The 20,213-nt window shown below is 50.8% G+C and overlaps 1 protein-coding gene across 2 annotated transcripts; it reads right to left on the bottom strand.

The window, feature by feature from the left end:
* Positions 1–466: 466 nt before the first annotated feature.
* Positions 467–19,540, bottom strand: khsrp (KH-type splicing regulatory protein). Of its 2 annotated transcripts, none has more exons than XM_066707716.1 (19): positions 19,318–19,540; positions 17,994–18,099; positions 17,748–17,807; positions 17,418–17,454; positions 17,222–17,277; positions 17,064–17,135; positions 16,891–16,948; positions 16,625–16,793; positions 16,302–16,400; positions 16,077–16,193; positions 15,871–15,973; positions 15,362–15,462; positions 15,107–15,239; positions 14,856–15,016; positions 14,629–14,738; positions 10,275–10,363; positions 9,340–9,546; positions 916–1,070; positions 467–802 (listed from the first exon to the last, which is right to left on the bottom strand). In XM_066707716.1, exons 1-19 carry the CDS (start codon positions 19,441–19,443, stop codon positions 794–796), a joined length of 1,968 nt encoding a protein of 655 aa, XP_066563813.1. In that variant the 5' UTR covers positions 19,444–19,540; the 3' UTR covers positions 467–793. The 2 variants fall into 2 exon arrangements, with proteins under 2 accessions (XP_066563813.1, XP_066563814.1); XM_066707717.1 differs by having other exon boundaries at positions 916–1,093; positions 9,342–9,546; positions 19,318–19,539.
* Positions 19,541–20,213: the final 673 nt, after the last annotated feature.

The raw sequence follows: 20,213 nt of genomic DNA, 5'->3' as shown, positions 1-20,213 counted from the left end.
GGAATGTTCCGACTGAACGCCGGCGACACGACGCACTTAAATTAAAAAACTGAAAATACAATTAAAAAATGTAGTCTGAAAATCAAAAACAAAACTACTCTCTCTCTCAGGGCAAAAGTAAACCAGGAACAAATGTCGATGTTAGACTACTCTGTCCTGGGGATTGACTCCCCTCCCTCCATCTCCCTTCCCTCCATCCCTCTCTCTCGAAAGCAGAGACGTCAGTCTGTCCACACGCCTGTCCCTCAGTCAGCCAGTGTGTCCAGAGCGGTCCATACACTTCCCCGATGTCTCTCTAGACTCAGAGTTTCTTCCAGAGAAGAGACGGGGAAAGAAAAAGTAGGGAGGTCCTATCCTCCATCCCCCTTTCACCCCAGGGGAGGAAGAATATACATTTTATATATATAGACAGACTGATTATATATATATAAAATACACTCACATATTTACACACCGTTTGTCTTACTTTTTCATTTTTTTTAAACTTGTTTATTTTTTCTTAAAAAGAAGAACGGAGAGGGAAGGACCGGGGGGGGGGGCCATGGAGGGGCCGTGGCTGTAAATAAACCTCCCCCCCACCCACACACCGCCCACAGCCCCCCCACCCCTTCACACCAAACAGAACTCATAAACGAAAACAGCAGTTAAAAAAAATTAACAAAAACAAAACAAAAATTAAAAAGTCCAGACAGCTGGCTGGATGTGGCCGAATGGTGCTGATCTGTCTCTCTCTCAGTCCGTCCATGTCGCTCTCTCTCTCTCTGTCCGAGGTCGCTGGCCCGCCCAGGTCCTCTCACTGCGCCTGCAACAGAGACACAGAAACGGCCGTCAGGGACACAGACTGGGGACAGGAGCGCCGGGACGTCCAGAGGCACTCATGTCTGTGCAGCATCTCGGTCCGACGCTGTGCTGTACCTGCTGTCCCTGCCCTGGGGGGGGGGCCGTCTGTGAGGCCGGCTGTCCCCCTGTCTGTCCATAGTAGGCCGCCTGCTGTCTGTAGTACTCGGCCCAGGCCGCGCTGTAGTCAGTCTGGGCCCCAGAAGCAGGGGCTCCCGTGCCGGCTGCCTGGGCTGGAGCATATGGGGTCACATCCGGAGAGAAAGAGAGAGGGAGAGAACAGTCAGTGACAGACAGACGGACACACAGTCACTGAGAGAGAGAGAGAGAGAGACACACACACACACACACTCGCAAAATTACCAACAGGACAGGAATTAAAAGAGAAACTCCAGGCCCTCAAACCCAGGAAAGCCTGGGGCCCAGACAGCATCCATACTGAGATGCTGAAACACAGCAGCCCTCAGCTGCAGGAGGCGCTGCTCAAACTCTTCAGTGTAGGACTGAAAGCTGGGTGTTTTCCTGAGATCTGGAATCAAGGACTAATTACCCCCATCTTTAAGAGTGGAGACAAATTTGACCCCAATAATTACAGAGCCATCTGTGTGAGCAGTAATCTGGGGAAGGTGTTCATCAACGCCCGAATACTAGCCTTCTTTACCGAACACAGTGCCCTGAGAAAGAGCCAGATTGGATTTCTCCCAAACCACTGCACTTCTGACCATATTTACACCCTACACACACCAATTGACAAACACGTCCACCAAAAAAATAAAGGAAAAATATTTGCTTGTTTTATTGATTTGTATTGACTCAATTTTGGCATGAAGGACTTTTCCTTAAACTTCTGGAAAGTGGTGTAGGAGGTAAAGTCTTAGATGTAATTAAATCAATGTACACACAGAACAAGCGCGCTGTTAAAATTGGTAACAAAAGAACAGAGTTCTTCACTCAGGGGCGTGGGGTGCGGCAGGGCTGCAACATCTACATTAACGAGTTGGCCACAGTGTTGGAGCAGTCTGACGCCCCCGGCCTCGCTCTCCACGACACAGAAATTAAATTCCTGCTCTATGCAGATGACCTGGTGCTGCTGTCGCCCACTGAACACGGGCTTCAGCAGAGCCTGGCTCTGTTGGAGCAGCACTGTCAGACCTGGGCCCTGGCAATCAATCTGGACAAAACCAGAGTCATGACCTTCCAAAAGAAACCCAGATCTCAGGCAAACAGGTACCACTTCAGTGTAGGAAACACCCCCCTAGAGCACAGCACTACATACAAAAGCACTGAAAGCACTGAAGGAAAAAGCACGAAGGGCATTCTGTGCTATCAAGAGAAGATTCTATGACATAAATCCCACAATTAAAATCTGGCTAAAAATATTCGAAAGCATAATCCAACCAATTGCCCTCTATGGTAGCGAAATCTGGGGTCCGCTCACAGACCAGGAGAACAAAAAATGGGACAATCACCCAGCAGAAGTCCTGCATGCAGAATTCTGTAAATCAGTACTCCACGTGCACAGAAACACCCCAGACAATGCATGCAGGGTGGAATTAGGCCGTTACCCACTGCAGATCTAAATTTAAAAAAGATCACTAAAATACTGGGTTCACTTAAAACAGTATAGCGTCATGATGGGTTATTTTGATAAGAGCATTTTAGCTGAAGCACTGATCCAAAGAAGACCTCTCCTCCCAAAGTTATCAGATTTCCTTAAAGCGTGGGACTGGTTGACATCAAAGTGACAGTCTGGGTGGATGGCACCGAGAATAGGCCAAATAGTTTGGAATTCTGCTATGAGATGTCTGGAGAAAGGGGCCTGTAGGTGATAAAAACTCTTTGAAGTGGACGAGAGCCGAAATCCCGACATAGAGCTACGAACCCGGGCCAACCGGCATTTCCAAAAGATGGCATGGATTGACATCAGTCATAAATCAAGCCCCCCTCCAATAGGACACTGGGGGCTGAAACCGAAATCCAATCTCAAGAACTCAGGAACCAATCACCTATTGATCTGACAGACTATAAGGAACAGCGGACAGTCAGGCTCTCTCTCTCTCTCACCTGAACCAGTAACTCGCTGCCACAGCTCAACCTGTAGCTCTGTTGCCAGAACCGGAACCAGAAACCAACCAAGTCTTTGCCGGCAACAGAAGAGTTAAACTGGGAGAAGGAGATTGAGCCGTACGAAGAATTCTTTTAAAGGACTTTATTAAATAAAGAACTTTACAGACTGCGCTGCCCGCCTGTGCCCACCTGATCAGTGGAGTTTTACAGCTGGACAATTGACTAAGTCGACTGAATACGAAAGTGTCAGTCATTTAAATAGCTATTGAGTCTTAAGAAACTTGACCCTTGGAACAAACAGGGCCCTGCTTTCCTCAAAGACTTTGTCTTCAAATAAGTACGGTGGAACCCCTGCTTACAAAGAAGATTTTGTGCACAACCTTGGAGCCTTCAAACCAGTGGAAAATCTGTTTGGAAAAGACTCTACATTCGCGAAACCCCAACTTCCAGGTGCATCGACTGAGTGGAAGTTCTTGGACAAAGCCGAACCGGACTGCCTTTGTTCCAAACCACACGGACCTCGTGCCGTGTGCTGTTATCTGAGCCCGAAGCCAGAGAGGCCTCTCTGTGACGAAGTTCAGTTAAGTTTAACAGTTTGGAGTTTGTGATTCATGACATTTGAGAAATCAATTAGAAATGTTAATCTGTGATTCATAACTCTAGAATGTGTAATATCATTTAGTTTTCTTAAATATAAATGTGTGTTGCATTAAACTGTTTTGTTGATAATTTTAGAAATAAAATCTGTCAACACCAAGAAATATCTTCTCATTCCTGTTTAACTGTTTAGTCTGAAATTGACACAAGTTAATAGACATTAGATTATTGGTGGCCCTGCCTATCCTTAATCATTGAATGATAATCAGGGAAATTGTGGTAACAAGTAATGATAGGATCTTTCTCGGCACCTAAACGTTAATGAGACTGAGATAGATATATATATATATAGATATAACGAGAAGTTACCTGACATAAAGACTAACCTGCGTAGTTATTTAATGTCTGACTAACAATACTAACGAGAGACTCACCTTCGTCTTACTAACCGGTATTGTAGTCAATGTGTTTATAACCTTTTTTGTTTAACGATTTGTGTGATATCATATGCGATCCCATGGTCTTTGATTTGGTCACGAAAGTGATTTGTCTTTGATTTGTTGATCTAGAGTTTAATTTTATTTAGTTTTTCTCTTTTGTATAATTAGTGTAGTGCTACATTTAGTCTTTGTTTTTGAATAAATGTGACCATTTATATCTTTGGAATTGATGTCTGCGTCCAATTATTACAGAAATTGAGTTCTACAAGATTCCAGGATTCGTGATAAGGCGATACTATAAATTCACTTCTTTAATTGAAATTTATAACCCAGATTCATACCACTACAAGGCCCTTCAAAGCCAAGAGCCCAGCTCACTAAAGAGTCCCCTCAGCCAACTAGTCCTGAAGCTCACCGCACTGAGCCACACGGACATCAGTCAGCTTCAGGACAGCTCTGCACGAACGCGACCGATCAGAGCCAAGCACATCACAGAGCACATGACAAACTCCTGTGTGGAACATTGGAATGATGAAACCAAAACACAAAACAAGATGGAGCGCTATCGGGCCTAAACAGAAAATACATCCCGGCACAATACCTAACCGAGGTCAAAGATTTAAGACAAAGGCGAATCCTGACCAAGTACAGGCTCAGTGACCACAGCCTGGCCATAGAGATGGGCCGACACAGGCAGAGCTGGCTGGCCAGGGAGAACAGGATCTGTGGTCAGTGTGAGACAAGAGAGGTCGAGACAGAGATGCACTTTCTCCTGACCTGTGAAAATACTCCCAAACACAGGACAATTTTATTAATAAAATCACTGTCTCCATCCCTCAAGTCCCCAAAATGACTAACACAGAAAAACTGTCGGTCGTGCTGGGAGAGGGACACACAGCCCCACTGGCTGCCTAATATGTGTCCACCTGTCACTGCCTGAGGGACAGCATGTGACACCAGCCTGAGGGACAGTGTCCAGTGTATAGACACCATGCCTGCTTGAGGGAGGGGGGGGAGAACCTGTTCTGTTTGCATTGGTGTTGTATGAGGGTGGAGAGTGATATACAGTGAGGGGAAAAAAGTATTTTATCCCCTGCTGATTTTGTACATTTGCCCACTGACAAAGAAATGATCAGTCTATAATTTTAATGGTAGGTGTATTTTAACAGTTAGAGACAGAATAACAACAAAAAAAATCCAGAAAAAAACGCATTTCAAAAAAGTTATACATTGATTTGCATGTTAATGAGGGAAATAAGTATTTGACCCCTTCGACTTAGTACTTGGTGGCAAAACCCTTGTTGGCAATCACAGAGGTCAGACGTTTCTTGTAGTTGGCCACCAGGTTTGCACACATCTCAGGAGGGATTTTGTCCCACTCCTCTTTGCAGATCCTCTCCAAGTCATTAAGGTTTCGAGGCTGACGTTTGGCAACTCGAACCTTCAGCTCCCTCCACAGATTTTCTATGGGATTAAGGTCTGGAGACTGGCTAGGCCAATGTGCTTCTTCTTGAGCCACTCCTTTGTTGCCTTGGCTGTGTGTTGTGGGTCATTGTCATGCTGGAATACCCATCCACGACCCATTTTCAATGCCCTGGCTGAGGGAAGGAGGTTCTCACCCAAGATTTGACGGTACATGGCCCCGTCCATCGTCCCTTTGATGCGGTGCAGTTGTCCTGTCCCCTTAGCAGAAAAACACCCCCAAAGCATAATGTTTCCACCTCCATGTTTGACGGTGGGGATGGTGTTCTTGGGGTCATTCCTCCTCCTCCAAACACGGCGAGTTGAGTTGATGCCAAAGAGCTCGATTTTGGTCTCATCTGACCACAACACTTTCACCCCGTTCTCCTCTGAATCATTCAGATGTACAGGCCTATCTGAAGTTTGCCAATGAACATGTGCTTTCTTGAGCAGGAGGGACCTTGCGGGCGCTGCAGGATTTCAGTCCTTCACGGCATAGTGTGTTACCAATTGTTTTCTTGGTGACTATGGTCCCAGCTGCCTTGAGATCATTAACAAGATCCTCCCGTGTAGTTCTGGCCCGATTCCTCACCGTTCTCATGATCATTGAAACTCCACGAGGTGAGATCTTGCATGGAGCCCCAGACCGAGGGAGACTGACAGTTATTTTGTGTTTCTTCCATTTGCGAATAATTGCACCAACTGTTGTCACCTTCTCACCAAGCTGCTTGGCGATGGTCTTGTAGCCCATTCCAGCCTTGTGTAGGTCTACAATCTTGTCCCTGACATCCTTGGACAGCTCTTTGGTCTTGGCCATGGTGGAGAGTTTGGAATCTGATTGATTGATTGCTTCTGTGGACAGGTGTCTTTTATACAGGTAACGAGCTGAGATTAGGAGCACTCCCTTTAAGAGCTCAGCTCGTTACCTGTATAAAAGACACCTGGGAGCCAGAAATCTTGCTGATTGATAGGGGATCAAATACTTATTTTCCTCATTAACATGCAAATCAATTTATAACTTTTTTGAAATGTTGAAATTTTGTTGTTGTTATTCTGTCTCTCACTGTTAAAATGCACGTACCATTAAAATTATAGACTGATCATTTCTTTGTCAGTGGGCAAACGTACAAAATCAGCAGGGGATCAAATACTTTTTTCCCCTCACTGTACAAACATATGTATTTCCTGTATTGTTTCAATATTGTTACATTGTTGGTTACATATATATCTTTTGTTTTAATTATTTATTTTCTTCTTTTCTGATAATGCTTTGGCAATACTAATGTATAACCGTCATGCCAATAAAGCAATTTGAAAGACACTCACTCGCTCAGAGACACACACTCGCTCGCTCAGAGAGAGAGACACACTCGCTCGCTCAGAGAGACACACTCGCTCGCTCGCTCAGAGACACACTCGCTCGCTCAGAGACACACTCGCTCGCTCAGAGACACACTCGCTCGCTCGCTCAGAGAGAGAGACACGCACTCGCTCGCTCGCTCAGAGAGACGCACTCGCTCGCTCGCTCAGAGAGACGCACTCGCTCGCTCGCTCAGAGAGACGCACTCGCTCGCTCGCTCAGAGAGACGCACTCGCTCGCTCGCTCAGAGAGACACACTCGCTCGCTCAGAGAGAGACACACTCGCTCGCTCAGAGAGAGACACACTCGCTCGCTCAGAGAGAGACACACACTCGCTCGCTCAGAGAGAGAGACACACACTCGCTCGCTCAGAGAGAGAGACACACTCGCTCGCTCAGAGAGAGAGACACACACTCGCTCGCTCAGAGAGAGACACACTCGCTCGCTCAGAGAGACGCGCTCGCTCGCTCAGAGACGCACTCGCTCGCTCGCTCAGAGAGAGACACACACTCGCTCGCTCAGAGAGAGAGACACACACTCGCTCAGAGAGACGCGCTCGCTCGCTCAGAGAGACGCGCTCGCTCGCTCAGAGACGCACTCGCTCGCTCGCTCAGAGAGAGAGAGACGCACTCGCTCGCTCGCTCAGAGAGAGACGCACTCGCTCGCTCGCTCAGAGAGAGAGACACGCACTCGCTCGCTCGCTCAGAGAGAGACGCACTCGCTCGCTCGCTCAGAGAGACACACTCGCTCGCTCGCTCAGACACACTCGCTCGCTCAGAGAGACACACTCGCTCGCTCGCTCAGAGAGACACACTCGCTCGCTCAGAGAGAGACACTCGCTCGCTCAGAGAGAGACACTCACTCGCTCGCTCAGACACTCGCTCGCTCAGAGACACAGACTCGCTCGCTCACTTGCTCGCTCAGAGACACACTCGCTCGCTCGCTCACTCAGAGAGACACACTCGCTCGCTCGCTCACTCAGAGACACACTCGCTCACTCAGAGACACACTCGCTCGCTCGCTCACTCAGAGACACACTCGCTCGCTCACTCAGAGACACACTCGCTCGCTCGCTCACTCAGAGACACACTCGCTCGCTCACTCAGAGACACACTCGCTCGCTCGCTCACTCAGAGACACACTCGCTCGCTCGCTCACTCAGAGACACACTCGCTCGCTCACTCAGAGACACACTCGCTCGCTCGCTCACTCACTCAGAGACACACTCGCTCGCTCGCTCACTCACTCAGAGACACACTCGCTCGCTCGCTCGCTCACTCAGAGAGACACACTCACTCGCTCACTCAGAGAGACACACTCGCTCGCTCAGAGAGACACACACACTCACTCGCTCAGAGAGAGAGACACACTCACTCGCTCAGAGAGAGAGACACACTCGCTCGCTCAGAGACACACTCGCTCGCTCGCTCAGAGAGACACACTCGCTCGCTCAGAGAGACTCGCTCGCTCGCTCGCTCAGAGAGACACACTCGCTCGCTCGCTCGCTCAGAGAGACACACTCGCTCGCTCGCTCAGAGAGACACACTCGCTCGCTCGCTCAGAGAGACACACTCGCTCGCTCGCTCAGAGAGACACACTCGCTCGCTCGCTCGCTCAGAGAGACACACTCGCTCGCTCGCTCGCTCAGAGAGACACTCGCTCGCTCAGAGACACACTCGCTCGCTCGCTCAGAGAGACACACTCGCTCGCTCGCTCGCTCAGAGAGACACACTCGCTCGCTCGCTCGCTCAGAGAGACACACTCGCTCGCTCGCTCAGAGAGACACACTCGCTCGCTCGCTCGCTCAGAGAGACACACTCGCTCGCTCGCTCAGAGAGACACACTCGCTCGCTCGCTCAGAGAGACACACTCGCTCGCTCGCTCAGAGAGACACACTCGCTCGCTCGCTCGCTCAGAGAGACACACTCGCTCGCTCGCTCGCTCAGAGAGACACACTCGCTCGCTCGCTCAGAGAGACACACTCGCTCGCTCGCTCAGAGAGACACACTCGCTCGCTCGCTCAGAGAGACACACTCGCTCGCTCGCTCGCTCAGAGAGACACACTCGCTCGCTCGCTCGCTCAGAGAGACACACTCGCTCGCTCGCTCGCTCAGAGAGACACACTCGCTCGCTCAGAGAGACACACTCGCTCGCTCGCTCGCTCAGAGAGACACACTCGCTCGCTCGCTCGCTCAGAGAGACACACTCGCTCGCTCGCTCGCTCAGAGAGACACACTCGCTCGCTCGCTCGCTCAGAGAGACACACTCGCTCGCTCGCTCGCTCAGAGAGACACACTCGCTCGCTCGCTCGCTCAGAGAGACACACTCGCTCGCTCGCTCGCTCAGAGAGACACACTCGCTCGCTCGCTCGCTCAGAGAGACACACTCGCTCGCTCGCTCGCTCGCTCAGAGAGACACACTCGCTCGCTCGCTCAGAGAGACACACTCGCTCGCTCGCTCGCTCGCTCAGAGAGACACACTCGCTCGCTCGCTCGCTCGCTCAGAGAGACACACTCGCTCTGAGCGACAGGCAGAGAGAGACACTCTGCCGGTCTTCCTGCCAGTGGCATCTCTTACCCAGTTTCTTGTAGTACTCCTCCCAGGCCTTGGTGTAGTCTGGCTGGCCTCCAGGGGCTTGACCGGCCTGGGGCTGGTCTGTGGGCAAAGGGGCTCCCGAGGGGGCGGCGGGGGGCTGGCCTGGTACTGTGGCCCCAGGCTGCTGGTAGTACTGGGCGTAGTAGGCCGCCCAGGCTGCACTGGGGTCTGCTGCAGCTGCTGCCTTGCCTGGGACACCAAGACAGGGGGAGAGAGCTCAGGAGAGGCCCAGGACTTAGAGGCCTAGCTGTGAGAGATGTGTTGCCATTGAACACTGAAGGGTAACAAGCTCCAGCATCACAACAGCATGTCATCGCAACCTGCGAGAGAAGCACTTTTCACACCATCCGATCCGGGCTGGGGACTCAGCCCTGCTCTACAACACACGGGCTGCGATTCGCCCTGAACAGCGCGGGTCGACCAAGCACATCTCATCGGGCTCTCGATGAAACGGACATGGTTTTCCGCTCACCACTCAACTGATAACGATTGTGAGCTTTCACTTGTTCTTCTCGCGGTGCCGAGACCCACCAGACCCACGCTGTGCATGGCAGGCAACAGCTGAGAGACACTTAAATGGCGCTTCGTTCCTTCCGTCACTGGGCGTGAGCGGCTCCGCACTGTGCTCTCGCACCCCAGTGCTGGATTCAGACGCACGCCAACTCCCGGCCCTCGACCCCAGCGTCCGTTTCCGTCTGTCACCCCGAGGCCAGCGTTACCCTGTTACAGCACACGACCGTGTTTCACCCTGAAGCGCGTCCCGGGCTGTACGGCGCACCCCTGGCCTCTGAGGGCGAGTCCCCCCGGCGTCAGTCTCGTCTTGGGGTCAACAGGACTGTGAAAGCGCTGGATCTTGGACTTGGGTTTGACGGTGGAGTGAGAGAGCAGCTCGAGACAGACGAGAGCAACAGACTTACTGGGGTCATGGGGTCCCGGAGGCTGCCACTGCTGGTAGGTGTTGCCCCAGCCCTGGGGGGGGTATTGGTGGGGGGGTGGGGGGCCACCGCTGGGGGGGAGAGAGAGGAGAGAGCAGTCAATCAGTCACTGTAGGTCTCCAGAACGCCGATCACATTGATTTTCTCTGCTTACCAGAGAACGCCCGTGTCTGAACACACTGACCTATAGAGAGGAGTCTTACTGTAGGCAAGCCAGATGTCAAGCGGTCTTTATTATTTACTACTTTCAGTATAGTTGTGTCTTTTTTAATGTTACTGAACACCTCATTCGCTGTTTTGGACACTTTCTGTATTAACACGTGCACGTCACTGCGCAGTTTATCATGAGTGAAGGCGGCTTCACGCTGCACGACTTTCACAGCCGCTGCACCGCTCACATCATGCGACACTCTCACGATGTAGCAGTGCGCACACTGCACGACCGAGCACAGATGAGCTGCACACGACGGGGTCTCTGACCTGGAGGCAGGGCGGCGCCACGGGGGGAAATGCCAGTCCAGTTCGATTAGTCTTTGTTCTGCTAAACAATTAATATGATAAATAATGTGTCGAATTAATGTCAGGTTTTTCTTTTTTTATAAAATTCTGGATTCAGAATACATCTATAAATAAGATCCTCAGTACTACACCTGAATCATTTCCCTGCTTGTATTGTGGTTAGTTATAGACATGATGCTTTTAGATCGCTAGGACACATCAAATGTAGGCTAATAATAATTAATGCCCAAACAAGCACATTCCAAATAAAACGGGCCCAAAACACGCAGCCTGTGACTCAAGAAATTATAGCAACTGGAAAAAAAGCCTGGCAAGTTCATTTTTAAAGCATTCTGCTATGAATAATAGACATGCTACGATAGTATTTTATTAAAATGTTACTTTGCTCATTCATAATTGCATTGAAAAACAATGTAGCTGAGCTGCAGTGTCACTCTTAGTAGAGGAAATAGGTACCAATAACAGCCTTAACCTTTGCGTTTAGTATAATCTGACCCAGTAAATGAGTCCAAGGGAATCTGTGTGTTTATACGAGTACGGTTCTTATGTTCAGTTTTGAATATTCAGTTGAAGTAATGTACATATAGTGCTTACTTTCGTGTACGTGAAACTGTGTATTCACTTTGTAGAGGCTGCTCGCTAGACAGTAATTAACTTGGCTAAGATGACAGTTTTGGTTATTCCGTAATAATTTTAAAAAATCAAAAAGCTGTAGTAATGCATGCTGTGGCAGTTTATAATATTATAATCATATGATTGATTTATTGCCATTGTTTAATGTCATTATAGGGAAGTAAAACGGTAAAGAATATACATTTTTGAGAGGGTGACGCCAGACGCCGACGGCCAGAAGAGCGGGTGACACTTTCGCTCAAACAACTCATTATTTTTGTCAAGATTATCGCGCCGTTCATTACCTCTGCAACAAGGAAAACAACTTGCATTAATCATTCATGACACACAGTACAGAAAGTGTTTAACCCTTTGTGGTCCTATGTCAGACTGGATCACGTCAGTCCGACATTTCTTTAAATGCGTCTTTTGCATTCATTAAGCTGATTCTCTTCCGGAAATTCCTGAGCACAGGCTTCAGTAGCCTTCGAAACATCGCGATTAGTTGAAAAACACTCGAAACGTACGTGCTAAGCTCCCCCTGCGAGAGTCTGGAGTCAGGAAGTGATAGAGAGAGAGGTCCCCGCATCAGCATCATGCAGTCAGAAAACAGCACGCACATCTGCACAGCTGTTACAGATGTTAGAATAAGCAGTGAAGTAAATAGTTATTTAGATGGAGGCAGAAATGAGACTATATACTTATGTAAAACCTGCAGCAGAAAGCCTCTTACACCCAGATGAACGCTTCAAGAAGCATCACACATGGCAAAACACGGAGACCATCGGGCATTGCCACACAATTGCACATTATATATCGCTTTCAGGTGAGCGATTGTGCATTTGTGCATTTTACATATTTCTCTTGTTTTCAAACCTCGCCACATGTAAATAGTTGTAAACACTGATGTAAAACTTTTTTTTTTTTGCTGGTTACCTTTGTTAGAGGTATGTGAAGTGCTGTAAAAAGTTTTGTAGCTAAAGTTAATTTATTGCCAGAAAACTACTTTTACCATTTTGCATTTTTTTTTTTTTTTTACTCATTTGTGCCAGGAATAATAACTAATAACTAATGACTAATAACATGCTTTTTTTTTCAAAATGTTTGCACTATTTTAAATGTGAGGGTGTCCTTTCAAATAATACTGCTTTGTGCATTGTTTATTGCAAAAAAAAAAAAAAAATGAAGTTATTTCAACTTGGTCTGAAATGTTATTTTCTTCACACAATTAAATTGGACCTGAGCAGCCTGACAGCTGCAAAATAACTGCACTGCAAAGCTAAATCCTACAGCAGGTGGAGAGCTGCCCCATCCCTTTACTCTTCTCTTCAACTCGCCAGCTGATAACGACTGATAAGAATAAAGCGTCACAAATCACTCTTGTTGGTCCGTAGCAGCAGCTCACGCTCTACCTAGTAGGAGAGCGGGACGACTTCCCTACTCACGCACAATGTTAACACCATAGCAGCGTTGTGCAGTGCTCACAACCCTGCCGACGCACCTCGGACCCGGGCTGCATAGCGACCCCACGTCTGTGAAGGAAACGCGGACGATAACCGAGTTACTGAGCAGCGGTGCAGGAAACACTGGAACCGGGCATATAACAATTCCACACACAGATATAAAAATGTGCCTGTTCTTTACATTAGATAGTGTGAAGTGCTGGCCTGGCTTACATTAGTACTTTACACAGGGGAGTAGAGGTGGGCGATCTGACGATTTTATATCGTGATCGATCATGAAGACGTCCACGATCTACTTTTCAAGCGAATCATAGAGATTGCGATCTTTTTTGTCCTCATAATAATGTTAAAACTACAACACCGACTGCCTACTAGATGGCTGTGCTGATTGGCAAAATTATACCACGTGTCTCTATCATGCGTCTTTCATGCGTGGTGACAAATTAGAAAAAAAATACAACATGAACTAGCAGTAAGGCGGATGAGGAGCTGGTGGCGAAAAGACTCAACATCAGTTTTGTGGCAATGGTTTGGCTATGCACAGTCAGACATTTCTCAGAGAAAAGTTATCTGTAAACTTTGTCGGGTAACGGTCAGCTCTTCCAGAGGCAATACGACAAATCTTTTCAACCTGAAAAGGAAGCATCTGAAGGAGCATGCCGAGAGTGTTTCCCTCAGGTCGGTACAACCCCACTCGTGTATATTACGAGGTCCCGAAACAAAGTTATCACTGACCGACACCTTAGAGTAGTCGAAAATACGACAAAAATCAGCAAACGATGGAAAGAGGCGACGCAGGCGGTCACATTCTACTTAGCTAATGGTGCCATTCAAATCTGTGGAAAACATGGGATTTAAAAGACTGATCCACACTTCAGACGCACGGTATGATTTGCCAAGTCGCAAATATTTTTCTAATACCGCCATTCCTCATATGTATAGTGAATGCTGACAGAGGATCGCTGCAGAAATAAAGCATGTAGAATGTTTTGCAATTTATTTTATATATTATCTATTGGCTGCTCCCACTTGAAGTTGAAACAATGTTTATTTTTCAGAATTTGAAAAGTGAACAACTTTGAGTTGTTTATATTTTATTACTGCAATTTCTAAGTAATTTAAGATCTTGTGTTATTTCATGTTTATCTATTGACTGCTGATTACAACTTTAATATTTAAAATAAAGTTAAACTCAGGCCATTTAATGACCATTTAGACAAATGATTCTTTAATTCAATGTTGTGTTTTAAATAGATAAATCCATAGGCTTGTTCCATTCTGGATATTCTCTATAGTACACCTCAAAATTGGGAAGATCGTGATTCAGATCGTAATTATGTGTTGTAAGATCGTGATATGATTTTTTGGGAAGATCGCCCACCCCTACAGGGGAGTTCTCTCAGGTCCACAAGTCCTGCTCTGTGCTCAATGAAAAAAGCGATGTAATGGACTTTTCAGTAAAGATGCGCCTCTATGCAACAGTATACGGTAATCTTCAGCCATGAGAATAAACACTAACCAAAACCACGGACACTCAACTGCAGCGCTCAACACTTTCTATTGGCTGTGAAGGTTTTAGTGACACTTGTTGGTATCGGTTTATGAGCCCCGTCTCTCAGCAGGGGGGGGGGTGCTTCACACGGCGCTCACTATGGAGTCGGACTGTCATTCAAATCTCTTCACTAATGTGACGTCATCTGTAAATTTTGCTAAATAATTTAACACGAGCTGAGGGTACTCACTGTGGGGGGGCTCCGGGGGGTCCCTGGTTGTAGGGTCCGGGGTTGTAGGGACCCATTGGACCCGAGGGACCCGGACCGCCTGGACCTGGCCCAACCGGACACAGCGGAGCCTGAAACAGCCAGAACAACCCAGTCAGAACCACAGCTCGTGTCCCGTTAGTGCGTGCGTCGGGCCCGGCATGTGCGCGTGTCCATCAGTGCGTCCGGCCGGCCAGGAGCATGCATACCTCTATCTTGTCCTCGATGAGCTGCTTGGCGTGGTCAATCTGCTGCGGGGAGCCGCGGATGGTGAACAGCTTGAAGTTGGGGTCTCCGTTGGGGGGGGGCTGGCGCGAGATCTCCACGAAGGCCCCTGTCTGCTGGTTAATAGCCTTCACATTCTCCCCCCCTAGACGGACAGAGACACAGGGCCTGCGATCAGTAACAGATCCCAGCAGCACACAGGGACGGTCAGAGACCCGAATGGACAGACACTGACCTCTGCCGATGACCAGCCCACACTTGTGGCTGGGGATGGAGAAGGTGACCTCCCCCCCTGGGGGGCCCCAGTTGCCCTGACCGCGACCCCGTCCACGAGCCCCGGGGGGCATGCCAGGGCCTGGGGGGCCTGACTGAGAGAGAGAGAGAGAGAGAGAGAGCGCGGAAGAGATTAAATACAGCTCACAGAAAGGCTGGCTTCGGTGTTTTACCTCCCCACTCCCCAACTGCCTCCCATGCTCCCCCTTCCCCGTACCCGGATGCTCTGCAGGAGGTCGGTGATGATGCGGGCGGCGTGCTCACAGCGCTCGGGGGGGCCCATGATGTGCGCCACTTTGTCGGGACCGGTGCCATCATCTACACAATACAACACAACAGCAGCTCAATACCGAGGAGGGGCAAGTTTACTCGAGACAGACGGGACGCTGCGTTGCACACACAGCCGGGTGTGGCCCCGGCTGACAGGCAGGGCAGGGCCCAGGTCTGCATAACGGCTGCGGCAGGGAGCAGCTCTTCTTTTGCACTCCACATTGCGTTTACATATTGGACGTGCTCACACGATTCTGCCAGTCAGATCTGTGCAAAGTGATGCCATGAACACACCATATATGGTTTGGTTGTATCAGATGACAGTCAAATGTGTTTGGACGACTGTATGTAGTGACTTTATTGCCGTCTTATAGATGTGTTATTGTACGTGCCATGCGGCCATTTCTCATTTGCACTAATCATATACAATGTAAATACCCTGTGTTTTATTAATACCTGGTTTGAACTGTATTCTGACTCCAGCGTCGTTCTGGATCTTTTTGATCATCTCTCCACTGCGTCCGATCACCACACCCACCGAGTGACGCGGCACAGGCACCTACATGGCAACACCAGCGATCACACACACCTCAAAACACCAGCACCACGCCCCCGAGTGACGGGGCATGGCGACCTACACACACACACAGACACACACTCACGTCGATGCCGCTGCCCCCCCCTCCACCGCCGCCCATGCGGGAGCCGTACTCGTTCCTCTCGGTGAAACCGGGGTGATCCCTCTCGCGCAGGATCTCCTGCACCAGCTCCCGCGCTTGCTGTGGAGAGAGGAGGGTGACAGTCGGTTCTGCTGCTTTATAGACCAGAGACAGACAGATAGACAGATAGACAGACAGACATACATACACACACACACAAAGGTGTACCTGCACTTTGTAGGGCTCTCCGATGATGCGCAGGGGCTTGTCCATATTGGCCGACTGAGAGCCGTCCTGGATCAGGATCATCTTCACCCCCGCACGCTCCTACACAACACCGCACAGCGTGTACAATAACATACAGCGCGTCGTGTACCACGTCAGTGTTGTTCAGCGTGTCGTGTACTACGTCATAGTGTTGTTCAGCGCGTCGTGTACTATGTCAGTGTGGTACAGCACGTCATGTACTATGTCAGTGTTATTAAGTGTGTAGCGGTGCAGTGTGTAGCTGTACGCAGGGCCAAGCAGGGCTGTGCAGTGCAGTTGTGTACCTGCAGCTGTTTGATGGTCTCACCGCCCTTGCCGATGATGAGCCCCGCTTTGCCGGCCGGAATCATGATCTCCTGCACGGAGCCGCTCTGCCCGTTGGTCGACTCGTGAAACGAGGGGGGGGCGCCCCTCCCCCGGGAGACAATCTCATCCAGGAGCATCTTCGCCTTCCTGGGGGGGGGGGGGATGACAGGGGGTTATTAAGCACTGAACAGCACAGAGAGAGAGAGACCCGTCACCCTGTGTAAAACAGCCCCTCGGTACTCACTGTATGGAGTCAGGAGAGCCGGTCAGAGAGACACTCCGGTCCGGCAGCCCTCCGCTGTCTGAGACACAAACACAGCGCCGGGCCGAGTGAGCAGCGCGGACAGAGTAAGCACACACACAGACACACGCACTCACTGAGCACGCTTACACGAGCACAATCATGCTTGCACTCACCTGGCGCGATCTGCACTTTACACCCGGAGTCCTGCTGGATCTTGTTGATCTGCTCTCCTCCTCGACCAATTACTGCAAGAGAGAGAAAGAGGGGGAAAGTTGAGATGGGCAGTACGGGACAGCATCAGTGCCGACACGGACAAAGCAGCTGTACTCACTGAGTCCCACCATGCCATCAGGAACACTGTACTCCTCTGTGGTGCTGGACGGCCTGCTGTGGACAAAGGGCCAAAGACAGGACAATGAAGCCACAATGTTCAGGTTTATGTCTTTCAACCCCCCCCGCACACGTGCACCCACACACACACACACACAACCTTCCTCCCTCCCCCTCCCCCTCCAGCGTGCATTTACCTCTGCTGTGAAATGGCTGCCAGTTGAGCTCCGATCGCTACGAGAGAAACCAGAAAAACATGAGTGAACTGAGAGGGCAGAGGGGCAGCAGGACAGGCGAGAGGGGGCAGATGGGGGCCGCAGGACAGGCGGGAGGGGGCAGACGGGGTGCCGCAGGACAGGCGGGAGGGGGCAGACGGGGGGCCGCAGGACAGGCGAGAGGGGGCAGACGGGGGGCCGCAGGACAGGTGGGAGGGGGCAGACGGGAAGAGGGTAGCACTGGGGGCAGGACGATAACACACAAGTAATACAATAAGAACAGTAACACTAAGAATAGCAATAGTCTCTTACACAGGGCGGTGGGCTGGTCCCGGTCCGTCTGAGAAGCCATCTTCTTACTGTCTGGCTGTTCTGCAGAACCAAGAAGAACAGAACTGACACTCTGGGCCGGATCAGCACGAGCAGACAGGCAGCACCATTAGTGTGTGTACAGGCCAGACGCAGTGTGAATGAGGGCGTGCGTCTGCAGGGCTCTGTGCTGTGTCTGTGCATGCATGTGCAGTTCATGTGCGCAGTACATCTTCGCCGTGTGCATACCTGCATCCTCCAGCTGCCGTTTCTGCGCAGTGAAGGGGAAACTGTCCGCAGAGCTGCTGTTGTTCAAGGGGGCCGCGCCAGCATCACCACCGATCTTTGCTGCGATCTGAGAATGATAGCAACAACACCATCAGCACCAACAACTTCAACAACAGGAAGTGTAGACTACTGACAACACACGCCTGTAGGAGTTACAGTAGGGGTTGTAGTAACAGTGTAGTAGAATAGTGCTGGGACAGTAGGGGCTGTAGTAACAGTGCAGTAAAGCAGTGCTGGGACAGTAGGGGCTGTAGTAACAGTGTAGTAGAATAGTGCTGGGACAGTAAGGGCTGTAGTAACAGTGCAGTAGAATAATGCAGTTAAAATTAGGAGAAATACTGCAATCCCCCTAATACTGTACAAGTTATATCGTATGTAGTTTTGAACTTACACACTATAACAAATGTCTGCAACAGGTCGCACTTCAAGGTAAATTATTTAAAAAACGTAAATGTTTAGAGATAATAAACATCGAGGGGGGGCAAGATTAGTTGGTTCCACGTGTGACGTATACGATAACACAACCACGTGACGCCGAGGCGCTCCACAGCACAGCTCCAAGACGCGCGCTTCCTGATTCCAAACCACAGCAATGACCCCCACAGCGCCGCCCGTGTCGGGGGGCGTCCGACAGTCACTGGCCCCGAGTGCAGTGGGACACGGGGGGCTGACGGAGCTCGCTGCACCGCACTGTGCATCTTAAAAGTACGGGGATTTGAACAGAACTGGCGGGGCATGCGCAGCCGGGCCGAGGAGCAGGGACACTTTGACCCTCCTGCAGAACAGCTTGCCCCGGCTCCGGCAGACTGCGGACCCCCCCGGCCCGGCCCGGCCCGGGTCCCTCACACTGACAGCAATAACAGCCCCCCCGGGTCGTGCGGGCGCGCGTGCTGGGGCTGTTGCTGTGGCTCGCGCCGCGCACGGGACCCGGGCCTGCCTGCCTCTCCCTCTCCCTCTCCGCCTCTGCCTCTCTCTCTCACTCTCTCCCGCTCTCTCCGGCAGCTTTCACTGGGTTGAGCGACAGGACGTGTGAAGCGCGGAGAGCACCGCCGCGCCTCCTCCCTCTCCCTCTCCCTCTCGGCAGCGCAGGCCGCACAGTAGCCTCGCCGCGGGGTGACCGTGATCCCGCATGCAGGGACACGTGTGTCCGCACAGGCGCTTCAGTGCTGCCAGACTCGCTCGGTCTCTCTCTCCAACTCTTGCCCGGAGAGAAAGAGAGCAGCCACGCCGGCTTCATTGATTCTCCTCCCGGAACCCCGCTCCCTCCCCCCGCAACGCCGCTCACCTGTCGGGCCCTCTGCACCGCATCCGCGAAGGCGTCCTTCTTGATCCCGCCGCCGGCCGAGAGAGCCGGCTGCCCGCCGAGAGGGGCCGGAGCACCGGGCGGCGGCACCGCGCTGTATTCCGACATGCTTGTCCGTGTGGAGCAGGAAGGCGAGCGAGCCGAGGCAGTAGTCTGGGCCGGGTCGAGCTGCGCAGGAGCGGGAACCCAGTTAGGAAGCGGCGGGGGAGGAGCGGGGAAGCGGCGGCGTCGTGCGGGGTCCGCCTCTCGCCTCACTTTCTAGCCAATCGTAGACCGAGGATGGGGGAAAGACACAGCCTTCCAACCGCCGTCGCAAAATGATTGATGGGTAGGGTAGCCTACCAGAGCGCGTATCCGAGCTGATTGACAGGGTAACCTGAGAACGGGGGGCGATGGAGGGGAAGCGTTGGTACCACGAAGGGGCGGAGCCAGTGAGAGAAGTCAGATGGACAGCCAATGAACACCCAGGAAGAGCCTTTGTCACTTGGATGGACGTGCCAGCTGAGCAATGAGGGGGCGTGTGTCGTTGGGGGGGCGGGCTCCCGGTGAACAATGGAGACGGCCGTGCGCCGCCTGAACCCACTACCGCATGAGTCACGTGTAGCATGTGGACATTTAACATGCTAAACACACACTGGACCGCACGCACATAAACACTGCGACTCGCAGCGACACCAGGTCGGTCTTTCGACATGGTGTCAGTATGAATAATGCTATGGTATGCAGCGTCCATGCAGTTAAATCCTTCAGTGGAGAACGAATAGAGCTATAACTCATATACAGATTCAGTAAATTATTTTGGTGTGGAATTATATACACCAAAACGGTTAAAGTGTGTGCGTGAGAAATTATGTTCTTCGGCGCCATCTTGGCTCTGC

This window comes from Amia ocellicauda, chromosome 7, assembly GCF_036373705.1.
Source record: "Amia ocellicauda isolate fAmiCal2 chromosome 7, fAmiCal2.hap1, whole genome shotgun sequence".
Lineage (NCBI taxonomy): Eukaryota > Metazoa > Chordata > Actinopteri > Amiiformes > Amiidae > Amia > Amia ocellicauda.
This window is presented reverse-complemented; position numbering and strand designations above follow the sequence as displayed.